Below are 27,331 nucleotides of genomic sequence, written 5' to 3' on the forward strand. Positions count from 1 at the left end.
AATATAAATTGCCAAATTTTGGAAGACTGGGTACTGGTAGACAGTTGCCAGTACCTAAGATGGTGGTAACTAGTTAAAGGGGGAGGATTAGAAAGCTTTTTTTTCGAGGGATCAGGGAGTTGGGAAGGTAAGGAGGTAATCCTACACCAAGGACAATAATAAACAAAAAGGTGTAAAACTGCATACTAGCAGACTGTCTGCCAGTACTTAAGATGGGGGTAACCATTGGGGATTGGGGGAGGGAAGAGAGCTGTTGAGAGGGATCAGGGGGAGAGAAGTGTCAGGTGGGAGGCTGATCGCTACAGAAAAGCTAAAAGTAGTAAATTAGAAAGTTGCTTAAAATTGCATGCTCTATCTGAATCTCAAAAGAAAAAAAATTGAGTCCAGTGTTACTTTAAACCCTTCACTGCTGGGAATAATAAAAGTGTGGTGCGCAGCTGCATTTAGCGGCCTTCTAATTACCAAAAAGCAATGGCAAAGCCATATAAGTCTGCTATTTCTGAACAAAGGAGATCCCAGAGAAGCTTTTACAACCATTTGTGCCATGATTGCACAAGCTGTTTGTAAATAATTTCAGTGAGGAACCTAAAGTTTGTGAAAAAGTTAATGATTTTTTTTTTTTATTTGATCCCATTTGGCGGTGAAATGGTGGCATGAAATATACCAAAATGGGCCAAGAGCAATACTTTGCGTTGTCTACAAAAAAATATAGTTTTGATAGGTAAATAAAAAAAACAAAGGGGTCCATTTATTAATGTGCAGACGGACATGATCCAATATAGCGGATCATGTCCGCCGCACATCGATAAATGCCGACAGCATGCGCTGTCGGCATTTATCAATGCACCAGCAGTTCTTGTGAACTGCTGGTGCAATACCACCACCCCCTGCAGATTAGCGTCCAATCGGCCGCTAGCAGGGGGTGTATTTATTGTACTCTGGGTACAACATATGCAGAATATGGTCGCAGGAAGAAGCATTGAGCCCTTTTCAAAGCCGGATTTCTTCTCATGAAAATGCAACACACAAAGATCTGGATTTGCACAGATTTTGTTGACCTTTCAAACAAAGAAATCAGCTTCCAAAATACCCAAATGCCGCTGCTTGTGGCCATATTTGGAATTCATTGTGCACAGAATACAATAATGCACGTCTAGTAGTTGAAAAATAAATTCTATATAAATGTTTATGTGTAGTAAAAAAACATGCACTTTATTTTCATATGTAGTTTTCCCAGTTCCAATGTAATTTGCCTCAGAAAAATTGCGGTTTTCCATCTCCCCCACAGAAGCTGGAGTATATTTTGATCCTGAAACTTGGTCACAACATTCTACACCATGATTGTTTAATCTGTGCAGGAGATCATTTTAATCTGTCCCTATTTTTTGGCCACAGCACAGATAATAAGAAAATCATACTAAAAAGACTTTTCAAATGATATGTTCATGTTCTCAAAAAACAGTTATAAATCCTTTAAAAAGTCATGTATTGTGTATGTAGACCCTTTTCCTTCACTGTGTTCGACTGAGGCTACATACTTTTAATATATTTTAAAAAAAATATTTTCTTTTGCAAAAATTAGACCTAATTATTTGTTATCAACATGTCCGTTTTAGCAGGTAAAGTCCTTCTCAGAAAACACAAGCATTGGATAAATGAGCCAGTGAGACAATCTGAAAGGACAGCCTCGCAACCCAATCATTGTCAGTTTCCAGCTTGGAAGTTGCAATATGTAATCTTTATTTTGTGTGGATGTCTACAGTAAAATGGAACAGTGAGCAGAAGAATTTGAGGTTAGACTATAGGTCAATATTCATGTAAGTCCTTAAATCACGCTCCCAGTCCCTTTGCTTTGCCTCCTTCCTCCTCTCCTCCTTCCTACTGACAGTGGCAACTCGTTGTGTCCTCTTAGACTTGGTGTCTGGTCTTTCCACTGCTAGAGTGTCATTGGGGCTAAAGTGGGTCACTTTTGGCTTTTGGGTGGTCTGAAAACCAAGGCCCTTCTGGTCTCTTTTGAGGACAGTTTGGATTGGAAACTTTCTTCCTGTTCCTGTAGGTCCCAACCCTGATTCTTTGTCCCAGCCTTCTTTCAGCATCATCTTAAAGCCGACGTTGTTTTCTGGAATGGCATAATATGTAGGAGGAAGCCTCTTCTGATTGCTAAAGATATGAACGGTGGAACGCTCATGAGTCTCCACAGTGTCTTCTTGGTAATGAGTCCTACAAGTTTCGCAGTATTTCTTCTCTAGAGATGTTCTCCTAGAAATAAATACATATTACAAAATTAACTCCACAGTAATAGTTATTCACTGGTTCTCTCTAAGACCCTTATTTCTACTAGTCTGTACTACGTTCCTCTGTGTGCCTATAAAACACAATCTATAAGAGTATAATTTATATTCCCATTTCTATAATTTTAAAGTAGTATAATAATTGTTTATAGTAGATAATTTCCACTTATGCGCTCAAACGTCTTACTAAAAAACATATGTTTCTTTCTGTGAATTTCTTCAGCATGTATTTCTATAAAAACTGTATATAATAGCACGTATCCCTATCAACCTTAAAGTGAATGTAAATTTTGATGCTAAACTGCCCGGTTTTTAAAAATTTGATTAAAAACAGGGGCACTTTAATTCATCAATATTTTCATTTCACTCCTGTTGTGAAAATAAACTTACTTTTTAATCTTCACAGCAGCTCCAGCTTCCTCCACCCATTTCAAAGCCTCCTCCTGGGTCTAAAATGAGGTATCTGGCTTCCTCCAATCACAGCAGTGAATCAGACACTGAATCCCCCGGGGGGGAATCTGTGATTGGAGGATGACCTATCAATCATTTCTGACATCAGAAATGGCTTGTGAGACCGGAGGAAGCAGCAGCTGCTGTGAAGATTAAAAGGTAAGTTTTTTGTCACAACAGGAGTGAAATGTAAATTTTGATGAATTAAAGTGCCCCTGTTTTTAATCAAAGTTTTAAAAACCGGGCACTTAAACATCAAAATTTACATTCACTTTAAACTCATATTAAGGGCAATTAAGTAAAATTTTAAATCGAAAGTATAAATAGCACAAGCATTATTTTTTTCAAAGAATAACTGTGGTTAATAAAAGTTATGAATTTGTGTTTTCTAGATACAGTTATCTATATAAATATTTGCTACACTATGGCCTAGATGGTTTTATCATCTACCCTTACACACTTTACCCAACACATTTTTATATCTCATCTATATTCAATTCTTCTCACCAATGGTCTTTGAAAACCAGATTTTAACTGAGCGTGGTTAATTTTAATTATTTGGTCATATACAAGTGAGTATAGTCATAACTGGCTTACATATGTTACAGTATTGGGTGTTACTGGCAGCCACAGTATTTAAAACCACATTTCTGAATGTTACGGTCACCAAAGAGATTATATAACTGTCCTTGTATTGAAGAAAAAAAACATAATTTATGCTTACCTGATAAATTCCTTTCTTCTGTTGTGTGATCAGTCCACGGGTCATCATTACTTCTGGATATAACTCCTCCCCAACAGGAAATGCAAGAGGATTCACCCAGCAGAGCTGCATATAGCTCCTCCCCTCTACGTCAGTCCCAGTCATTCGACCAAGAAACAACGAGAAAGGAGTAACCAAGGGTGAAGTGGTGACTGGAGTATAATTTAAAAGATATTTACCTGCCTTAAAACAGGGCGGGCCGTGGACTGATCACACAACAGAAGAAAGGAATTTATCAGGTAAGCATAAATTATGTTTTCTTCTGTTATGTGTGATCAGTCCACGGGTCATCATTACTTCTGGGATACCAATACCAAAGCAAAAGTACACGGATGACGGGAGGGATAGGCAGGCTCATTATACAGAAGGAACCACTGCCTGAAGAACCTTTCTCCCAAAAATAGCCTCCGAAGAAGCAAAAGTGTCAAATTTGTAAAATTTGGAAAAAGTATGAAGCGAAGACCAAGTTGCAGCCTTGCAAATCTGTTCAACAGAGGCCTCATTCTTAAAGGCCCAAGTGGAAGCCACAGCTCTAGTGGAGTGAGCTGTAATTCTTTCAGGAGGCTGCTGTCCAGCAGTCTCATAAGCTAAACGTATTATGCTACGAAGCCAAAAAGAGAGAGAGGTAGCGGAAGCTTTTTGACCTCTCCTCTGTCCAGAATAAACGACAAACAGGGAAGAAGTTTGGCGAAAATCTTTAGTTGCCTGCAAGTAGAACTTGAGGGCACGAACTACATCTAGATTGTGTAGAAGACGTTCCTTCTTTGAAGAAGGATTTGGGCACAAGGATGGAACAACAATCTCTTGATTGATATTCCTGTTAGTGACTACCTTAGGTAAGAACCCAGGTTTAGTACGCAGAACCACCTTGTCTGAGTGAAAAATCAGATAAGGAGAATCACAATGTAAGGCTGATAACTCAGAGACTCTTCGAGCCGAGGAAATAGCCATTAAAAACAGAACTTTCCAAGATAACAATTTTATATCAATGGAATGAAGGGGTTCAAACGGAACACCCTGTAAAACGTTAAGAACTAAGTTTAAACTCCATGGCGGAGCAACCGCTTTAAACACAGGCTTGATCCTAGCTAAAGCCTGACAAAAGGACTGGACGTCTGGATTTTCTGACAGACGCCTGTGTAACAAGATGGACAGAGCTGAAATCTGTCCCTTTAATGAACTAGCTGATAAACCCTTTTCTAACCCTTCTTGTAGAAAAGACAATATCCTAGGGATCCTAACCTTACTCCAGGAGTAACGTTTGGATTCGCACCAGTATAGGTATTTACGCCATATTTTATGGTAAATCTTTCTGGTAACAGGCTTTCTAGCCTGTATCAGGGTATCAATAACTGACTCAGAAAAACCACGTTTTGATAAAATCAAGCGTTCAATTTCCAAGCAGTCAGCTTCAGAGAAGTTAGATTTTGATGTTTGAATGGACCCTGTATCAGAAGGTCCTGTCTTAGAGGTAGAGACCAAGGCGGACAGGATGACATGTCCACTAGATCTGCATACCAAGTCCTGCGTGGCCATGCAGGCGCTATTAGAATCACTGATGCTCTCTCCTGTTTGATTCTGGCAATCAATCGAGGAAGCATCGGGAAGGGTGGAAACACATAAGCCATCCCGAATTTCCAAGGTGCTGTCAAAGCATCTATCAGAACCGCTCCCGGATCCCTGGATCTGGACCCGTAGCGAGGAAGTTTGGCGTTCTGGCGAGACGCCATGAGATCTATCTCTGGTTTGCCCCAACGTCGAAGTATTTGGGCAAAGACCTCCGGATGAAGTTCCCACTCCCCCGGATGAAAAGTCTGGCGACTCAAGAAATCCGCCTCCCAGTTCTCCACTCCCGGGATGTGGATTGCTGACAGGTGGCAAGAGTGTGACTCTGCCCAGCGAATTATCTTTGATACTTCCACCATTGCTAGGGAGCTTCTTGTCCCTCCCTGATGGTTGATGTAAGCTACAGTCGTGATGTTGTCCGACTGAAACCTGATGAACCCCCGAGTTGTTAATTGGGGCCAAGCCAGAAGGGCATTGAGAACTGCTCTCAATTCCAGAATGTTTATTGGAAGGAGACTCTCCTCCTGATTCCATAGTCCCTGAGCCTTCAGAGAATTCCAGACAGCGCCCCAACCTAGTAGGCTGGCGTCTGTTGTTACGATTGTCCAGTCTGGCCTGCTGAATGGCATCCCCCTGGACAGGTGTGGCTGATGAAGCCACCATAGAAGAGAATTTCTGGTCTCTTGATTCAGATTCAGAGTAGGGGACAAATCTGAGTAATCCCCATTCCACTGACTTAGCATGCATAATTGCAGAGGTCTGAGGTGTAGGCGTGCAAAAGGTACTATGTCCATTGCCGCTACCATTAAGCCGATCACCTCCATACATTGAGCTACTGACGGGTGTTGAATGGAATGAAGGGCACGGCATGCATTTTGAAGCTTTGTTAACCTGTCCTCTGTCAGGTAAATCTTCATTTCTACAGAATCTATAAGAGTCCCCAAGAATGGAACTCTTGTGAGAGGAAAAAGAGAACTCTTCTTTTCGTTCACTTTCCATCCATGCGACCTTAGAAATGCCAGAACTAACTCTGTATGAGACTTGGCAGTTTGAAAGCTTGAAGCTTGTATTAGAATGTCGTCTAGGTATGGAGCTACCGAAATCCCTCGCGGCCTTAGTACCGCCAGAAGGGCACCCAGAACCTTTGTGAAGATTCTTGGAGCCGTAGCCAATCCGAATGGAAGAGCTACAAACTGGTAGTGCCTGTCTAAGAAGGCAAACCTTAGATACCGGTGATGATCCTTGTGGATCGGTATGTGAAGGTAAGCATCCTTTAAATCCACTGTGGTCATGTACTGACCCTCTTGGATCATGGGAAGGATTGTCCGAATAGTTTCCATTTTGAACGATGGAACTCTTAGGAATTTGTTTAGAATCTTTAAATCTAAGATTGGCCTGAAAGTTCCCTCTTTTTTGGGAACCACGAACAGGTTTGAGTAGAACCCTTGTCCTAGTTCCGACCGCGGAACCGGATGGATCACTCCCATTGTTAACAGATCTTGTACGCAGCGTAGAAACGCTTCTTTCTTTATCTGGTTTGTTGACAACCTTGACAGATGAAATCTCCCTCTTGGGGGAGATAATTTGAAGTCTAGAAGGTATCCCTGAGATATGATCTCTAGTGCCCAGGGATCCTGAACATCTCTTGCCCAGACCTGGGCGAAGAGAGAGAGTCTGCCCCCCACTAGATCCGGTCCCGGATCGGGGGCTCTCGGTTCATGCTGTCTTTGGGGCAGCAGCAGGTTTCCTGGCCTGCTTGCTCTTGTTCCAGGACTGGTTAGGCTTCCAGCCTTGCCTGTAACGAGCAACAGCTCCTTCCTGTTTTGGTGCAGTGGAGGTTGATGCTGCTCCTGTTTTGAAATTCCGAAAGGGACGAAAATTAGACTGTCTAGCCTTAGCTTTGGCCTTGTCCTGAGGTAGGGCGTGGCCCTTACCTCCCGTAATGTCAGCGATAATTTCTTTCAAACCGGGCCCGAATAAGGACTGCCCCTTGAAAGGTATATTAAGTAATTTGGACTTAGAAGTAACATCAGCTGACCAGGATTTTAGCCACAGCGCCCTGCGTGCCTGTATGGCGAATCCTGAGTTCTTAGCCGTAAGTTTGGTTAAATGTATTACGGCCTCCGAAATGAAAGAATTAGCTAGTTTAAGGACTCTAAGCCTGTCCGTAATGTCGTCTAGCGTAGAGGAACTAAGGTTCTCTTCAAGCGACTCAATCCAAAATGCTGCCGCAGCCGTAATCGGCGCGATACATGCAAGGGGTTGTAATATAAAACCTTGTTGAACAAACATTTTCTTAAGGTAACCCTCTAATTTCTTATCCATTGGATCTGAGAAAGCACAGCTATCCTCCACCGGGATAGTGGTACGCTTAGCTAAAGTAGAAACTGCTCCCTCCACCTTGGGGACCGTTTGCCATAAGTCCCGAGTGGTGGCGTCTATTGGAAACATCTTTCTAAATATAGGAGGGGGTGAGAACGGCACACCGGGTCTATCCCACTCCTTAGTAACAATTTCAGTTAGTCTCTTAGGTATAGGAAAAACGTCAGTACTCGCCGGTACCGCAAAGTATTTATCCAACCTACACAGCTTCTCTGGTATTGCAACGGTGTTACAATCGTTGAGAGCTGCTAAGACCTCCCCTAGTAGTACACGGAGGTTCTCCAATTTAAATTTAAAATTTGAAATATCTGAGTCCAATCTGTTTGGATCAGAACCGTCACCCACAGAATGAAGCTCTCCGTCCTCATGCTCTGCGAGCTGTGACGCAGTATCAGACATGGCCCTAGCATTGTCAGCGCACTCTGTTCTCACCCCAGAGTGATCACGCTTGCCTCTTAGTTCTGGTAATTTAGACAAAACTTCAGTCATAACAGTAGCCATATCTTGTAATGTTATCTGTAATGGCCGCCCAGATGTACTAGGCGCCAAAATATCACGCACCTCCCGGGCGGGAGATGCAGGTACTGCCGCGTGAGGCGAGTTAGTCGGCATAACTCTCCCCTCGCTGTTTGGTGAAATTTGTTCACATTGTACAGATTGACTTTTATTTAAAGTAGCATCAATACAGTTAGTACATAAATTTCTATTGGGCTCCACCTTGGCATTGGAACAAATGACACAGATATCTTCCTCTGAGTCAGACATGTTTAACACACTAGCAAAAAACTTACAACTTGGTTATAATCTTTTTTAGCAAAAAAAAAAAACGCACTGTGCCTCAAAGAGGTACTAACGATTAAATGACAGTTGAAATAATGAACTGAAAAACAGTTATAGCATCAAGCTTTAAAACAACACAACTTTTAGCAAAGGTTTGTTCCCATTAGTAAAAACAACACTAATTAAATTTGTACATAAGAAATAAAACAACGTTTTTATTCACAGTCACTATAAGGATTCTCACAGCTCTGCTGAGAGAATTTACCTCCCTTCAAAGAAGTTTGAAGACCCCTGAGATCTGTCAGAGATGAACCGGATCATGCAGGAAATATAAAAGTAACTGACTGGAATTTTTGATGCGTAGCAAAGAGCGCCAAAAACGGCCCCTCCCTCTCCCACACAGCAGTGAAGAGAAACGAAACTGTCACAATTAAAGCAAAAAACTGCCAAGTGGAAAATAATGCCCAAATATTTATTCACACAGTACCTCAGCAATGTAAACGATTCTACATTCCAGCAAAAACGTTTAACATGAGAATAGTTATTAAAAGGATTAGTGACCTTTAACAGAGTAGTTCCGGTGAAATACCATCCCCAGAATACTGAAGTGTATACATACATGTCATTTTAACGGTATGGCAGGCTTTTCTCATCAATTCCATTCAGAAAATAAAAACTGCCACATACCTCAATGCAGATTCATCTGCCCGCTGTCCCCTGATCTGAAGCCTTTACCTCCCTCAGATGGTCGAGAACAGCAATATGATCTTAACGACTCCGGTTAAAATCATAGTAAAAATCTCTGTCAGATTCTTCCTCAAACTCTGTCAGAGAAGTAATAACACGCTCCGGTGCTATTTTAAAATAACAAACTTTTGATTGAAGTCATAAAAACTAAGTATAATCACCATAGTCCTCTCACACATCCTATCTAGTCGTTGGGTGCAAGAGAATGACTGGGACTGACGTAGAGGGGAGGAGCTATATGCAGCTCTGCTGGGTGAATCCTCTTGCATTTCCTGTTGGGGAGGAGTTATATCCAGAAGTAATGATGACCCGTGGACTGATCACACATAACAGAAGAAATATTATGTATATTAAATAGCACGATGATGTTTGTGCACAACTGATATCAAGGGAGAGACTGCTTACTGACTGACATGGAAAACTCCCACAGTTAAGAGTTACTTTCTTTGATGCGCTGTAAAGAAGACACATTTAACTTTGGTTTTAAAGGGATGGCGTGTGATGAAACAGTAATATGGAAGCTGAAAATAGGATTGTACTGTCAACTAATAAATTACAATTTAAGTGATTTTGATCCGTGTGTTCTTTTTTGTTTTTTAATATCTGGGGACACCGTTTATGCTTTCACTGAGAAAAATACCGCACCTAAATTTGTCCAGCTTTTGTTAGTTCCTACTTTCTAGTGATTATTAGTAAAAACTGTAAATTTGTTATTTTTTTGTCATTTACAGAATTTTTTTAGTCTTCCTCAATCTTCTGATCATTTAAACACCAAGAGGCTTTCACCTTTCTGTGCGCTGCTCAGTACGACTACACAGCGATTCTTGTAAGAGCTGAACCACATCTTCATGTCCTGCTTCCTGAGCCAAGTCCAATGCGTCCCTTCCTTGGGTTTCACATACCCCAACCCAAGCTGCTCCACTCTTTAACAAGTATCCAACAACTTCCTTCCTACCCTCATATGCTGCACACATTATTGCTGTCCAATAGTAAATATCACGAAAATTAAGATCACATTTTTCTTTCTCGATTAAACGCTTTAAACCCTTTAGGTTTCCTTCTTGGGAGCATCTGAGCAACTGGTGGCCTATACGTTGATTTGCAGCTTCCTGGACTGGCAATGAGGTAGATGGGCTACTTTGAGAAGAAGCTGCACTAGGTTCTGTTCTTGATATAGATCTAACTGCTTTACGTTTTCGAGAAGGGTTAGAACACACTGATTGCTCTCGTACAGTCTCCAGAAGGCTCTCGTAAAACTTTCTAGCTTCCTGCCCTGTGGTTTCATTTTCAGGTAACTTAGAGCTTCTTTTTTTACTGTATTCTCCATTTTCCCAGAATTCAGATTTCTCCCGGGCTTTGGTAAATGTAATAAGCTGTGGGCGGTTCATCTTTAAGTTGTTAGAATACGGTCATCCTAAAAGAAAGAAAAAATAGAACTTTTATTGTTACCATTTTGAAGTATACAGCCCATATTTCGACTTATTCTCGCCCCTACCCTTTTATCTTTAGAATCAAATTATAAAATATTTATATATGCAAATTTTCATACAATGTATTGATGCCTACTCACCTGGACTTGCCACTTATTACAGAATGTGAAATTTCTTTCAAATCTAACCTAAAATTGTTCATAGTTAGGATTTGAAATGGCTGAGAGCTTCTTACAAGATATGTTATTTGCTTACCTAGATTCTTAGCTGCTGATAATTATCAAGTTTGGATGATTCAAGGCAAAGCATCTATTTGAATAAAGGGACACTCAAGTCAAAAGTAAACTTTCATGATTCAGATAGAGCAGTAATTTTAAGCAAACTTTCTAATTTACTCCTATTATCAATTTTTCTTCCTTCTCTTTGTATCTTTATTTGAAAAAGCAAGAATGTAAACTTAGGAGCCGGCCTATTTTAGGTTCAGCATCTGGGTAGAACTTGCTGATTGGTGGCTACATTTAGACACCAATCAGCAAGCATTATCAAGGTGCTGAACCAAAAATGGGCTTGCTCCTAAGCTTATATTCTTGCTTTTTCAAATAAAGATTCCAAGAGAGCAAAGAAAAATTGATAATAGGAGTAACTTAGAAAGTTGCTTAAAATTGCTGCTCTATCTGAATCATGAAAGTTTAATTTTGACTAAACTATTCCTTTAAACAACTTTCAAATTTCTTTCAATTAACAAAATGTGCACAGTCTTTTTATATTTACACTTTTTGATTTGGCAGCAGATCTCTGATTGCAAATGTTCATAGCTTTAGGATAGATCGTCAAACAGAATTAGGTTTTCCTGTATATCCTGTGTTTAATCACACACAGCTGCAGCTTTCAGGTGCCTTTATTCAGTGGTACAGCCTCTAGGTATAAATTACAACCCAAGAAATACAGCTGAGTGCAACAATGAGTGGTGACCAAACTACACATTTTAAGGGACAGCATAGTCAAAATTAAACTGTCATAATTCAGATAGGACATGCAATTTTAAATAACTTTCCAATTTAGTTTTAGCATCAAATTTGCGTTCTTTTTGTATTCTTTGTTGAAAGCTAAACCTAGGTAGGCTCATATGCTAATTTCTAAGCCCTTGAAGGCTGCCTCTTATCTCAGTGTATTTGGACAGTTTTTCACATTTAGACAGCACTAGTTCATGTGTGCATAAGAGAAACATTGTGCTCATTCCTTTGGAGTTACCTGAGTCAGCACTGTTTTTCTAAAATACAAGTCTGTCAAAAGAACTGAAATAAGGGGGCAGTCTGCTGAGGTTTAGATATAAGGTAATCACAGAGGTAAAAAGTGTATTTATATAACTGTGTTGGTTGTGCAAAACTAGGGAATACGTAATAAAGGGATTAACTATCTTTTTAAACAATAATAATTCTGAAGTAGACTGTCCCTTTACCTGCAAAACAGTTGCCCTCAAAGGCTTATAAATCTAATAAGAAACCTTTATTAGTATGTTTCGGAAAAAAACATAAAAAAATCTATATGTATGGTAGTCTTGTGTGTTTTACGCACATCTAGTTGTTAATAATATATTAGTTACAAAAGGCTCAAGACTACCAAATATCTTTTTGTTTTTTGTATTTTCTTTCTTTCTTTTTCATTTTTACTAAACATTTTGTTGTTTTTTTTATTGGACTATCCAGAATTTTATTCTTGGCTAAAATAGCTCAAAGCGCTAAAAAACTAAACAAAAAAAAACTGTGTTGTTTCTGTATACATAGGAAGAAAGACTGCTTGCCTTCTATTTCCTGGCTTTTAGAATTTCACTATCTGCATATGACTCTTCACTCTAACAGACTTCCTAAGAGGGCACAAGGACATTTAAAGGCTCATTTAAACGGACAGTAAACACATTAATGTTTTTATATAAAATGTTTAGTAATGCATAATGAAACAACTTTGCAATATATTTTCATTATTTATTATGCTTCCTTTTATATAATTTAGCTCTCAAAATATAGAGCAATTTCTAACTCTTAGACCTTGAAATGTACCCTTTTGACTCCTCAAGGCTATAACCCTGCTACATATATGTCCATAATTGGGGCTAACTGATAATTACAAAGTGTTTACTGTGCCTTTACAATAGTAATATGTAAAAACAGTAACATTTAATATATAGCCAAATTTATTTATGTAGATTACACTAATGCCAAAAATGGTTTACATCCCTCTAATGCTTTTATTCTTAATAAATAAGTTTAGAGACATACTGACAATACGTCATACTGATAATACGCTGTGGCCGACCATATTTCCAGCAATTTTTCAGTTCAGCTGGGAGCACAGATAGTATTTGAAAGAAACATTGAAACCGCTATGACACTATAGGTTGTCACAATTTATAGCCAAGGATATCATAGGGTTTTGGTATTGTGATAAAGTCTGAATTGTAGATTTGAATATATTTAAAGGTACATTAAACACTTTGAGATGGTAATATAAAATGATAAATTGTATATAATAAAACAACTCTGCAATATACTTTCATTATTTATTTTGTCCTCTTTCCCTGTAATTCCATTCTGAAATTGTGAGCTTTTCAGTTCGTTAGAAATGGAAGTGCAGAACACTATTAAATCCAGCACAACCATTGGCTGCACACTCTAGTGACCTATTTATAACTGACCCTAATTGGCCACAGCAGAGAAGGTAACACAAGTTACAACATGGCAGCTCCCAGTGTTTTATAGACACTAAAACTTTACACTTATTTTGTCACTTTTTAAACAACTAATGAAACTTTAAAAAATACATCTACATGTTAGTCATGGACTAATCATTTCTTTGAATGCATCATTCTATCTAGCATGTATTTAGTGTTTAATGTCCCTTTAAGGGTGCATTATAAAAGAAGGGTAGATTAAAAAAAAAAAAAAAGATAGCTTAAACAATAAGGGTCAAAAATCTCCATAGACTTAAATGGTGAATATATTACAGCCCAAAATGGAACGTACCAGCCTAATTATATAAATTGAGATAATATAAACATGTAAGTTTTAATTAAAAGTTCTTTAATTATCTTTTAAAAGCTCTTGTATTACGGGTTAAAATCTTGGGATACTCTATATGCTTCTAAATGAATAGTTTAGGGTAATCTTTTTATCTACTCAATATGTCGGAAATTTAAATGTGCGCCAATTGAGGAAGCCTATTGAAATGTTGCCATAACTGAAAAAAAAAAGTAGCAAAAGCTGCAATCGAAATATTGTGTTGTCATAAGGACAACAAAGGAATGCCATTGGTGTTATATTTCATCCATTGTAAAAGACTAGGGGTGTGCATGACTAATATTTTTAGAATCGACTAGTCGAAAGCACTCCCTCTTGCCAGAAAATAGGTATTAAATGCGAAATATTTTTAATGTAATTGTAAAATGTTCTTTTTTTAATTTATTTTTAAAACCTAGTCAACACAACAACCTCAATACGTGAACAAAAAACAAAATTTGCAAAGCGCATCCATACAAGTTTATATTTAACAAAAACATCAACTATTTGGCAATGTCCATATTAATTTCATTATATTAATTGTTCTTGTTAAGAAAAATTAGCATGTCCACATGCTCCGGGAGTAGACAATTACGTAGTCTGTTGACTATCATGTAGTTATTCAAAATATTTCCAAGCAGGACGTTTTGTTGAAGATGCCATTTTTTGCAAAATGTGTTTCGTCTGCTACGAGTACAAAATAACGTCATCATAACTGTTGCCAAGTGAGACAATCTGCAATCGGTAGTAGACTTAGGCTAAGGGCTGGTAGGCTGGCTACGGGCTGTTTTTGACTATCAAAATATAGCGAAATTAATATATCAGTAATCGACTAATGCCATACTAGTCAAACAATGAGAGACCGATCGACTAATCGATTAGTCGACTATTCTAACTTAGCCCTATAAAAGACATGATTATTACTATCAGAAATGTTGAACAGGAGATTTTCTGTCTCCAAATAATTTTATAATAACTAACTCAATTACAACAGGGGAAATCAAAACATTTTTCTTATATTGCTATAATACCAACAAGAATTGGTATGATTGATGAGCTGACTCTAAAAAGTTCTATTCTACCTATTATTCCATTACAAAAAAGCATAAAATATTAGTCTGCATCTATGAACTTGCATAATGCATAAACAGGGAAAACCCTAATACTATAATTTTCAGGTCTATGGGGCATAAGATAACATAGGCACAAAACCAACGTACAAAGAACATGACCTATTGGGAAAAAGAAGAGGAAATAAAAAAATAGAATAAAGAAAAGTAGGAAATTATTAAAATTGTTTGATCTCTGCTTTAGTTTCCATCTGGACCAATTAGATTAATTCCAAGACTATTTATTTCAGTTTGGATTGGCCAAATTTACACAGTCACTGTTCTACTATGTAATGATGCAACTCTCATTTGGAATCCTTGCCTCACTTACACAATGTGACTCCTATCATTTTGGCCAAGAGGACAGAAACATTTCCCATGTGTCATAGCTTTAGCATGTTTAGATATCTTTTGTTTGATCTGGAAATCTGCTGCATACATATACATGTCACACATATCTAGTACATTCATTATTTTCCCTAGTAATTCTGTTGTTTGTTTGTTATTTTCCTTTGGCTTATGTGGCATCTAACATAACAGGTACAGTGTCCTGCACAGAAATTGTTGCCAGATGAGTGGCTTCATGAAGTAGCAAGGGGGAGTGCTTTGCGATATCATAACTTTTGCTGTTTTTTGCTATGGGGGAACTCGAAGCTAGAACTGCATTCCAATTAACATTTTCTGACAAATAATGTATATTTACATGTATACCTCTGGGAAGCTTGAGGCAAGTAATTATTGGTCTTGTTTTAATTCTCATTGCCAGTTATATTCTATGTTTTGTTTTCTAACTGCTAATTCCAACAATTATATAGTAATAAGAAATATAAATAAAATGTTGAATGATATCTACATTTACTTCTTAAGTGACGTAAAGGTTAAATAAAAAGTGCTCTGCAAAGGAAGTGCATTTCATTTTTTCACTAGCCAGTCAGTTTATTTTGTAATAGGGTGGATAAAAATAAATGTATTTATTTTTTTATTTAAATCGGATTTTTTCGCCTTTAATTAACCATTCCCCAGTTTTGCATAACCAACACGGTTCTATGAATACACTTTATACCGCTGTGATTATCTTATATCTAAGGCACTGCAGACTGCCTCCTTATCTCAGTTCTTTTGTCAGACTTGCATTTTTGATAATCAGGGCACACATGAACTAACGCCCCATCTACCTGTGAAAAACTGTCAAATGCATTCAGATAAGAGGCGGCCTTAGAAATTAGTAAATGAGCCTACCTAGGTTTAGCTTTTAACAAAGAATACCACAAGAACAAAGCAAATATGATGATAAAAGTAAATTGCAAAGTTGTTTAAAACGGCATGCCCTATCTGAATCATGAAAGTTTAATTTTGACTAGACTGTCCCTTTAAGATATATTATAATCCAAATGTTATTCATCCTGAAAAAAGGATTCCTTCTTAAAGGGATCCTAAACCCACAATTTTAAGCAACTTTTTAATTTACTCCTATTATCAATTTTTCTTGTTCTCTTGCTATCTTTATTTGAAAAAGAAGGCATCTACGCTAAGGAGCCAGACGTTTTTTGGTTCAGACCCTTGAGAGCACTTATATATATATATATATACACACACACACACACGTCATGCGGTGTTAAGCCCATCGTACTGCATAAAGTATATATACACACACACGTCGCAGCTCCAGTGGTCTCAGCTGTAAAATGATAGTCAAGACTGCTGTTCCTGAGCTGCAGGCAATCTGTCCTCATATGGTAACAGCATGATCAGTGCTCCATTACCAAATGAGTGCAGATTGCCAAATCGTTACAATGACACGATCTGTGTCGCTGTCTTTAATGATCTTCAGTGCCGGTAGGAGGTGCAGGAGGGAGAGGGGTGGGTAGCACAGGGGCGGAGGGAGTGGCCCTATACTGCAGAAATAAAGTTTGGAAGGGAGGGAAAGGACGCTACACTACAAAAAAAAAATAAAAAAAAAATAGGGTGGGGTGGACCCTACAATCGCAACTAGGTGGGGGACTGCTACACTACAAAAAATTTTTTTTACTATCTATGGGTACTGGCAGACAGCTGACATCATTAGTAGGGGGAGGGTTACAGAGCTGTTTGGAAGGGATCAGGGAGAATCTTACACTGTATACACTGCAGAAAATAAATAAAATTAATTTATAAAAAAAAAAAGCCTTAAAACATAATACTGGTAGATGGTCTTCCAGTACCTAAGATGGTAGTGAGGAGTGTGGAAAGAGCTATTTGTGAGAGATCAGGGAGCTGGAGAGTAATCGTTACATTAGAATCACTGCCAGGAATTTCAGGAGTTGCATCTGCAATTAGCGTCCTTCTAATGACCAAAAAGCAATGTTCCCCTTCTGAACAAAGGGGACCTAAGATAAGCTTTAACATCAATATGTGTTATAACACAAGCAGTATGTAAATAGTTTCAGTGAGAAATGTGATGCATTTGGCGGAAAAACAGTGGCATGAAATATACCAGTATACCACATACCTACCTATATAGTTTTGATAGGTAGATAAAAAAAAATCTATATTTCTGTTTAAATGGAGTGATAGCAAAAATGCTAATAATTCTTCTGTTTTTTGGTCAAGTTTTTCTCTGGAATTCCCGGTAGTGAAGGGGGTTACGCTAAAGATTATTTTTCTTCCACTAAAGTACAGCTTAAAAGTTGATCAAATAAGAACGAGAACTCTATTAAACTGGAGATAGTTCACTACCCAAATTCATAATTTTCTATGTATTTTTGATAGTATATAACTAATCTGGAAATGTATTATTTTTTTAAAATGGAAAACATTATGTAAAAAACCATGATGTAAAACAATGTGAAAAAGAATAGTTGTAAGATAACATAATTAAACTGAACTTCCGATAAATAGGAATGACATTAAATGAACATAACTAAAAAAAAATTTATTGCAAAAAATGTTTTTTTGGTCAATGGATTCAATATAAAATAAATGTACAATAATAAAGAAAAGCATTTGTACTAAACATATATGCACTCAATATTTGATTTTGTAAATACATTTTACATGCATAACATTAATAAACTAATAAAAAAAATTAGTGAGATATCTGGCATCGGCTATGCTCACACAAGCTGTCAATGTCTGCTTGCACACTTGATGTAGATATACGGATTATTGCAGATAGATGTCGACCTGTCAGGAGTGATTTTGTTTTGAGATTTTTTATTCTTGAATAGAGCTTTTTGCAGCAATATGTACTGCCAAACAAGGATATAAATCGTAGGGCATGACGTGATAAGTTTGGATACATTTCTGGAGAAATATATTTGCTATAAAATGTTAGAAGGTCATGCTCTACAAAAGCCCTCTTTAAGTTACTGTCATTTTGGATCCCAATTAGTTCAAGTTGAAACTTATCATGAGCAGTAAAGGCATCAGTTGCAAATGGATCGGAAAACACTGAAAGATCCTCGGAGTGTGTTATAATATTTGCAAATCTGTGCTGAAATTCATCCTTCAGGTAGCCGATCAGTACAAAATACCTTTCATAATTCACAGTCTCAGCACGCCTTGTAGATAGCGTTGGAAAATAGACGACTTTCTTCATAACCAATTGTTTTTGTATTAGTTCTAACTTTTGAATAAAAGCTTGAACATGTTCATACAGTTTATTAACAAGCTGGTCTTGTTCTTGTAATTTCATGTTCAATTCTGCAAGATATTTGGTCATATCAACAAAGAATGCCAAGTCGTTCAACCATTCAAGGTCATCGATAAAGCTTACATCTTTTCCTTTGTTGGCCATGAAGGATTTTATTTCGCCAAGCAGTGACCAGAATTTGACTAGTGTGTCTGGTCTACTGAGCCAGGGAACTTGGCTGAAGTAAATCACATCATCATGATCTGATCCTATTTCAGTAAGAAAAGACTGGAATGGTGGGTGATGTTGCCCCTTGGACCTTATGAATTTGACAGTAGAGACAACTTTTTCCATCATGTTTTTCATCTCAAGGGTATTTGTACAAAGTTGCTCCTGGTGAATGATACAATGATGTACAAGGATTTCATTAGGCAATGATTCAAACATTAAATTCACAAATCCATTGAAATCACAAGTCATTTCATATGACCCATCAGTTACTATACCACTAAGTTTGTCCTCTGGAAGTTTAAATTTTCCCAAGACACCTTTTATGTCTTCAAAAATGTCTTGTCCTGTCCTCATGCTTTTCAATGGACAAATATCAAGCATTTCCTCAACAATTTCAAACGCTTTGCTGACTCCTCTTACAAAGATCACCAGACGAGCTGTATCACTTACATCTGTACTTTCATCTAGAGCTAAACTGTAAAATTCACACTCATGGAGTCTATTGACTAGAGAGGTTTGTATGTTACATGATAAGTCATCTACTCTTCTAGCAATAGTCTGGTGTGAAAGGCTGATTTTCTCAACCATTGATCTTTTTTCAGGGCAGGCCACAGATGCAAATATTCCCAAGCATTCTTTCACAAATTCCCCATCGGAAAACAGTTTGCCGCTCTTTGCTATTGCTTCGGCAATCAAAAAACTGATCTTAGTTGGTGAATCAGAGTCATCTTTCTCAGCTTTTACTGGACTTTTTATTAATTTTCCAACACTTTGTTTCAGCAAATTCACTCGATCAATTCTATCCTGACCCGTGAGACTGTCAAATGTGCTTGAGTGTTTTGTAGAATAATGTCTTTTTATATTATATTCCTTGAAAACAGCTAATGTCTCATTACATATCAGACACAAAACTACTCCTTTATCTGCAACTACAAAAAAATCATTTGTCCAAGAAGGTTTGAAGGCCCGACATTCAGCATCAACCTTTCTTTTTTTGGTTGTAATGACAACAGTTTCCATCTTTATATCATATGATTCAAAGCTCAAAAAAAAAATCTCAGTATTTTGCTATAATTAACCATTCAACAAAGCTGTCCAAATGGTCCCAGAGCAATTTACTGTATCCAGATGCGTCATTTACTGTATCCCGTCTTCTTTAGAAGATAGCGGCCTCTCCACATACCAGTTCTACCTCAAAAAGAAAAATGAAACATCAAGTGTAAGCATGAAGGTGATTTGGGCTGAACCAGAAGGTATGTGTCAAAACATGTGTGCTGAAACAGCACTAACTTTTATCATTGCAGATAAAGGTAAATGCATGAAAGACAACATTTAAATAACCATACAGACAAAAATAAACCAAACTCACAAACCAGCAACATTTTTTTAGGGGCCATGGGGAACTATGAGGAGTCTGGGAAAAGGAGGATGGGTATTAAGCAGAGATACATGTTTCTCAAAGCAGAGCCAGAAGTAAAATTTTTGTGTTTTACTATCCACTATTTTGGAATACAGTATATAAATCATTAAAGGGACATTAAACCCAAATTTTTTCTTTCACGGTTAAGATAGAGAATGCAATTTTAAATAAAACATTCAAATGTACTTCTATTATCCAATTTGCTTCATTCGTTAGATATTATTTGTTAAAGAAATAGCAATGTTTAGTCACCAATCAGCAGCTACTGAGCCTATCTAGATATGCTTTTTAGCAAAGGATATCAAGATAATGAAGCAAATTAGATAATAGAAGTCAATTATAAAACTGTTTAAAATTGCATTCTCAATCTGAATCATGAAAGAAAAAAATGTGGGTTTCATGTCCATTTAAAAGATGTCTTCTATCACAGACCAATGCTTTTTACTCATCCTAGTTTTGTGCAAGGAACTAACTCAAAAGCTGATTGGATTCAAGCCCCTTCACTACATTAAATTATGTATATTTATAAATGATGTTAGCAGGTAATATCAGTGATAATAATAGAATTTTTAGTTTTTAAAGTTGTGCGGTTTAGAAATTTTTGCAGTTGATAAAGGGACACAAAATTTAATTTTTCTTTTTTCATGATTCAGATAGAGCATGCCATTTTAAGCAACTTTCTAATTTACTCCTATTATAAATTTTTCTACATTCTCTTGCTATCTTTATTTGAAAAAGCAGGAATGTAGCATAGGAGTTGGCCCATTTTTGGTGCTGATTGGTGGCTCAATGTAGTTTAACACTAGTACAGTACCTGTAAAATAGTGACAATTATTGTAGTAAAATTTACTAGACTATGACCCTGAGACAGAGTGCACTGTAATGCTGTAAACCGACCAAATAACAAAATGGTGCCAGTCGCCTTTCTCGCAATTTCTAAAAAAAAGCAAAAAAACTTACATACTCAGATTGCACAAATATATATATATATATATGTCTCTACAGCATTTTTTATATGTATTTGTATAACTACAACCTCAACACCTGAAAAAGTTTGAACAGTATGGAAAAAAAAAACTAACAAAAAGAGTCACTTGAAAATTCAATTTATTCTGTACTATATTGAAAATACATTAACACATTGATGTTTACTTTCTGAATTGAATGTATTTTTGAAAATATACACTTCATTTCAAATCTGATGACTGCAACACACTCCAAAAAAGTTGGGACAGTCGACTGTTTACCACTGTGTAGCATCACCTTTTCTTTTAATAACACTTATTAAGCATTTGGGCACTGAAGACACCAGTTGGTTAAGTTTAGCAAGTAGAATTTCCCCCCATTCATCCATTATGCATGTCTTCAGCTGCACAACTGTACGGGGCCTTCATTGACTTATTGTGCACTTCATAATGTGCCACAAATTCTCAATCAGACAGGTCAGGACTGCAGCCAGACCATGCTAGCACCCACACTCTCTGCTACGCAAGCATGTGTTCGTAATCCAGGCAGAATGTGGTTTGGCGTTGTCCTGCTGGAAAATGCAGGGACGTCCCTGGAAAAGACAACACCTGGATGGCAGCATATGTTGCCCTAAAATGTATACATATCTTTCTGCATTAATGATGTCCTCACAGATTTACGATGAATGGTGTTGACTGAGAAAGGTTTACCAAAGTATTCCCGAGCCTATGCCAGGATATCCATTACAGACTCATGATGGTTTTTGAGACAGTGACGTCTAGGGCTGCAACTAACGATTATTTTCATAATCGATTAATCGGCCGATAATTTTTTTGATTAATCGACTAATCGGATAAAAGGAGAATCAATAATAGTTTCCTATGTTTTAAATAAAATCCAAATAATGAGTGTTACAAATATAAACTTCAGACTAAAACTTTACATTAACACAACCGTTTCTTCAATTTTTAAGCAGCAGAGCACAGTTTTATAATTAAACAAAAACAATCCACAAACTGTTTGAAAAGAGGTAGAACTAGAAAGTAAAACTATCACTGTTAATAACATTCTGTTATTCACTCTTTCAGAAACTTTGCATTGAAAAGCAAAAATCTCAACATGTCCACATGCTTCTGGCTAAGGCTGGTTCTCTGTTTGCAGCTATATTTCCTGCAGCAGAGAAAAGGCTGTTGAGGTGTATAAGTAGGGTTTTGCCAATTTCACCAAAGTGGGATATTTATCTTTGTTAGCTCTTCACCAAAGTGTTTTCTACCTTGGCAAGGGGCCTCTGAATAAAGTAACCCTTGACTTCATTCTAACATAAAAATATCTTGAATATCTATATGCAATGGTAAATAACCAGCTATAAGGTTAGGGGAAATATCTAGTCCGCTCTAAAAATAACGAATATATACTTTTAAAGGTTGAATCTGGTACATATTATCACAATGTATTAAAAAAATAAAAAACAAAATCAAAAGTGCTAAGGTCTGTATATCAATAACAGGACAAAGGCTTACACATTTATTTATACAGTACATATAATCAGCAATAGCAAGCAATACGCTAATAATTGTGCAAACAGATAATAGTGCACATCAGTTTAAATAACTCCCATCAATCTAGGGGCAAGGTGTAAATAACAAGCTCAGCACTATATCATGCAAAGCATAGTTCCAAATCACCAGATTTAATATAAACAATCCAAATGATGACTATTATATCTGGGTTGCACATAAGCCAGGGGTAGTTGTAAACGTAAACTGTCCTGAAAAAGTGAAAACCATAAAACACAATCATATATGGAGTTCATTGGAGTGAAGCATCTGGTGTTGTGCACAGACCAACTAATTGCAAACCGATTAATCGATTATGAGATTCGTTGACAACTATTTTCATAATCGATTATTATCGATTATGACGATTAGTTGTTGCAGCTCTAGTGACGTCTGAGTGATCAAAAATCATGTGCATTCAGAAGTGGTTTTCGGCCTTGCCCTTTACGCACCGATATTTGACCTTGATTCCTTGAATCGTTTAATTATATTCTGCACTGTAGATGGTGAAATGCCCAAAATCCTACTGATTTGTCTATGGGGAATGTTGTTCTCAAAGTATTGGATAATTCGCTGACGCATTTCTTGGCAGATTGGTGAGCCTCAACCCATCCTTGTTCATGAAGGACTAGGCCACGATTGCCTCACCTGTTTCACATCACCTTATTTCAACTTGTCACATCGCTATTAGTCTTAAATTCCCCCTGTCCCAACATTTTTAGAACATGTTGCAGTCATCAGATTTGAAATAAGTGTATATTTTCAAAAATACATTAAAGTGAAAGTCAATCCTAGCATTGTACAAATGCTAGGATTGACTATTGAAACAAATAAAGGGGACTTTCATTCATGAAGTATAAGATACTTCATGTAGAAAGCTCCTTAATTTGTTTTTAAAAGATGTAAGCTTTATCGATGACCTTAATTATAAGCTGCTTCGCGCCCATGAAGTATCTTATACTCTGTGAATGAAAGTGCCCTTTATTTGTTTCAATAGTCAATCCTAGCATTTGTACAATGCTAGGATTGACTTTCACTTTAAATTCACAAAGTAAAACATCAAATAATGTGTTAATAATGTGTTTTCAAACTTTTCAATATAGTACAGGGCGAGTTGAATTTTCAAATGACTTTTTTTGTTTGCTTTTTTGCATTTTCCATACTGTCCCAATTTTTTCGGAATTGAGGTTGTACATTAAACTGTTATCCAACGGACATTTGTGCGATAGATACAAATCTGAAAAATGTCCGTCGGATAACAGTCCAGCCACAGCCAAATGTGTCCGATTCTACTCATGCTCCACTCCGCATGGACCCATTAAAGCCCCACTCTAATGTCATGACGTATAGTGAATCTTTATTTAAAATATTACAAAAAGCACAATAATAAAACAATTAAATTAGCTTATATATTTTTTTCAAAAAAATATAACATTAATTTACATCTTATTTTTTATAATATATTAACTTATCATTATATTTATAGGAAAGGTAATAAGATATGTATGGGGAGGGAAATGTGTTAATAGCACATTGTGGGGGGTGGGACCCATGGTTAGGTTCCCAGAGACGGTTGCGACGCCCAAAGCACTGATTATAACAGAACACTCTGGAGCGTATCTGCCATCGGACGAATGTTCTTGTATAATGAGGCTTACCATCTGATAGTGAGTAGCTACGTGGGCCCGTGAATTAAGAGAAATAAACATCAGCCAATTGTGACTGTCTGTCATTTCTCCACTCTGAATAAAAGTCACTAGTTTACTAGTCAAGGAAATAGGTTACTAGCCCATTCCATACTAATTGAAATTTTCAGTATGTATATTGTTTTATATAAATAAATACAAACTATTATTTGCATTTTAGAACACAAAACTCAAACCAAAAAGACACAGGCAGAAAAGATTCTGATTTGCAAGCTGGGGGGGGGGGGAGTAATTTGTTATTATCTTTTTTTAAAATTATTAATTCAAAAGTTTGGATTTCCTAATAAATTTGGATTACGGAATTCTTCATTTGGGGATTTTTACAGATAGACGTTAAAGATATAGTCATAGACAAAGATAAGTGAGCACCCTGAAACATCTCTAAATAAAATCACTGCTTGTTAAAGGGACATTGTACACTAGATTTTTCTTTGCATAAATGTTTTGTAGATGATCCATTTATATAGCCCATCTGATAGTGTTTTTATAAAAATGACTCCTAGCCAAGCCCCACAGTGCCAGAAGTATACATGAGTGTATAGATTCCTGCAGGCTCCTGTTTATATTATCTGTCTTTTCATATGCAGGGAAGGGGGGATTGTCTGCTATTTTTGTTTACCCAGCCCCATTCAGTGGGTGTCCCAGCCTAACCTCATCAACAGTGCTAAACTATGAGCTTTTAAGTAAGTTTTTAAAAATAGTTTATACTGGATTTGTTTTAGATCAGTATCTGTGCATATTATTCTTTATAGTAGTGTCTATTACATGCAGTTATATGAAATTTGGTGTATACTATACCTTTAAATTAGGATATATATATATAGATATAACACACACAATGTTAAAACCAAAATGTACTACTAATAATAAAGCAGTAAAACAAAATGCCTACAAATGAAGAAGTGAGATGTCCTGGTTTTAAAGAAAAGCATAGCAACATAAGCTATTTATTTGTAATTTCCAACAACTGCAGAATCATGTCATTGTCCTATACACAGGGGGTTGCAATAGAGTATAACTTATATACGGTGAAGCTAGTAGAATGAATATAAAGGTGTGAGCTAGAAATAGCACAAAATGTCTTTACAAAATGTATGCATATTTAGTGGCTCCGCTTATGCTCGGTCATCAGACAGTCACATATGATGCCTACGTCGCATAGAAGCCATAAGACACACCGCTTATTGTGAGGTGACTTCCGTAGTCACATAAACCCTCAGTAATATTTACCTCAGCTCGCTGGTCGCTGCATACACACGACCACAAAATGGCGCCCGGCTTCAGGATGTAGGCGTGGTCAAAATGGCGGCGCAAAATACCAAGGAGGCGGTACGAAATCCGCAAGGCAGCCAATGAGTTGATAGAAAGGTAAAGAAATCTGAAGAGGCGCTATTTGATTGGCTGACTTGCGGTATCGGTTACCTAGCAACATTATGAAGATCAATAAAAAGTCTGTTTACGTGGATTTGTATGTATGTTCACAACATACTCCTTCCTTACAGGCATACATTACTCACATCTTTACAACTGTAACCTCTTTATAATATATAATCATTAAGTAATATTACCAGTTTAGAAGCAAGTGAAACAAAAGCTACTTACCAAAAGCTGTGTATTTTTTTAAAATTGTTTGCTAATTAAAAATATGCCCTTTTAAATGGACTGGTCCTGCAGAAACAGCAGACCTTCCTATGTTATCTTTTTTTGTACACAGAATATAATAATTAGGTATTTAAAATGCTAATTGAGGCTGGGGTATTCAATGAGTAAAACCAGCTATTTCAGATACACAAATATCTCTCTTTTTAAGATGTATCTCTTGTTTGAAAAGTTTTTCTACAGAGCATATATATAAACATTTATTTTTCCATTTTAAGTGCTGGGTTAAACAGACAAAATCGACCATTTCAAATATTAAAATAAAGCAAAGGATTATCTAAACAATTGAATACACTCCAGCTGGTAAAACTGATAATTGGAAACATATTAAAGGAGAGAAGATTTTAAAGTGCAATGCCCCTTTAATACACATTTGTATACCTGAACGTAAATTATAACTAGCTCCCAGGCTACAGAAACACAAAGAACCTTTTTTTCTTTATAGACGTGCACAGATTTTGATTAAAGTACACATTCCAACATTCCCTTTATGTATCGTTGACTTTAGTAGTTTTAAAAAAGAAGAATCATTAGAGATACACAGTATTATCCTGACTATTAGAAAACACAATAGATTTCATACCAGAAATTCAACCCCTTATCGTCAGACATCCAGCCATCTCGATAAGGGAAGGTAAATCTATTTAGAGGCTGACCCTAACTGTGTTCATTCACTTGCATGCATGCATGTGTGTATGTATATGTGTATATATATATATATATATATATATATATATATATATATATATATATATATATATATATATATATATGTGGGCTGTGGTTCAGATCAAACCAATGTGATGTGTAACAATAAACAATATATCAACTTTCAAATAAACATTAAAATCTCAGCACATGATGGTGTAAAAACATTCGTTCAAACTTCAATACAAAATTCAAAAAATAATGCAATAATCAAAGGCGTGTGAGATCCGTTACCGGACCAAGTGGAGGAGGGTCTGTGAAAGAACGTGACGTTGATGCAAGAAGTAGGTGTTTAACCCCAGAGAAATGTGAATCCACACTAGCGCTAGTGAAAAAAAATTCAAAAAGAAAAAAATATATAAAAAATATATATAAAAATAAAGAAATATAGAAAAATATATATATAGTTCAATGTAGATCAATCTTGAACAGATGAAAATAATGTGTATCTTCAAAAATAAATGAATAATCCCCTTGAAAAATAAAACAAAATTATCCGCAATCCAAAAGTGTAAAATTACGTAAAACAAATATAAATTTTGATGGGCAAAAGTCTTAATTGGCAGAGATTCTATATAGGTGCTCCTAAACACAGAGCCGCTTCAGCACCCTAGGTGCCAGATCCGGAGGTGGTAGTTACCAACTGGTAAGTTATATTGTTAGTGTCTATGATGGAAGTCCATATAGTATATATAGAAATGTTGTTCATAAAGTCAATATCACAAAAATGTAAAAATATAAAAAGATGAAAAGCCTGAAAGAGAAAAAAAAAGAAACAATAGTGCAACACTGTATATAAGGGACAATAGTGGTATAAGAATCAAGCTCACCAGTATGTCTGTCAACGCATTTCGGCCACGATTTGGCCTTTCTCAAGACTATACTGAATTTGTGTGGACTGGGA

The 27,331-nt window shown here is 36.7% G+C and overlaps 1 protein-coding gene across 2 annotated transcripts; it reads right to left on the bottom strand.

The window, feature by feature from the left end:
• Positions 1–1,716: 1,716 nt before the first annotated feature.
• Positions 1,717–25,357, bottom strand: GPANK1 (G-patch domain and ankyrin repeats 1). 2 transcript variants are annotated; one of them, XM_053721972.1, is made up of 3 exons: positions 25,291–25,357; positions 9,766–10,393; positions 1,717–2,259 (listed from the first exon to the last, which is right to left on the bottom strand). In XM_053721972.1, exons 2-3 carry the CDS (start codon positions 10,365–10,367, stop codon positions 1,800–1,802), a joined length of 1,062 nt encoding a protein of 353 aa, XP_053577947.1. In that variant the 5' UTR covers positions 10,368–10,393; positions 25,291–25,357; the 3' UTR covers positions 1,717–1,799. The 2 variants fall into 2 exon arrangements, with proteins under 2 accessions (XP_053577947.1, XP_053577946.1); XM_053721971.1 differs by lacking the exons at positions 1,717–2,259; positions 9,766–10,393 and adding an exon at positions 17,462–19,600 and having other exon boundaries at positions 25,291–25,333.
• Between the last annotated feature and the right edge of the window lie 1,974 nt (positions 25,358–27,331).

Source organism: Bombina bombina, chromosome 7, assembly GCF_027579735.1.
Source record: "Bombina bombina isolate aBomBom1 chromosome 7, aBomBom1.pri, whole genome shotgun sequence".
Lineage (NCBI taxonomy): Eukaryota > Metazoa > Chordata > Amphibia > Anura > Bombinatoridae > Bombina > Bombina bombina.

Excerpts from the sequence above, each read along its gene's own strand:
- GPANK1 (XM_053721971.1), bottom strand. The coding sequence starts at position 19,432 with ATGGAAACTGTTGTCATTACAACCAAAAAAAGAAAGGTTGATGCTGAA.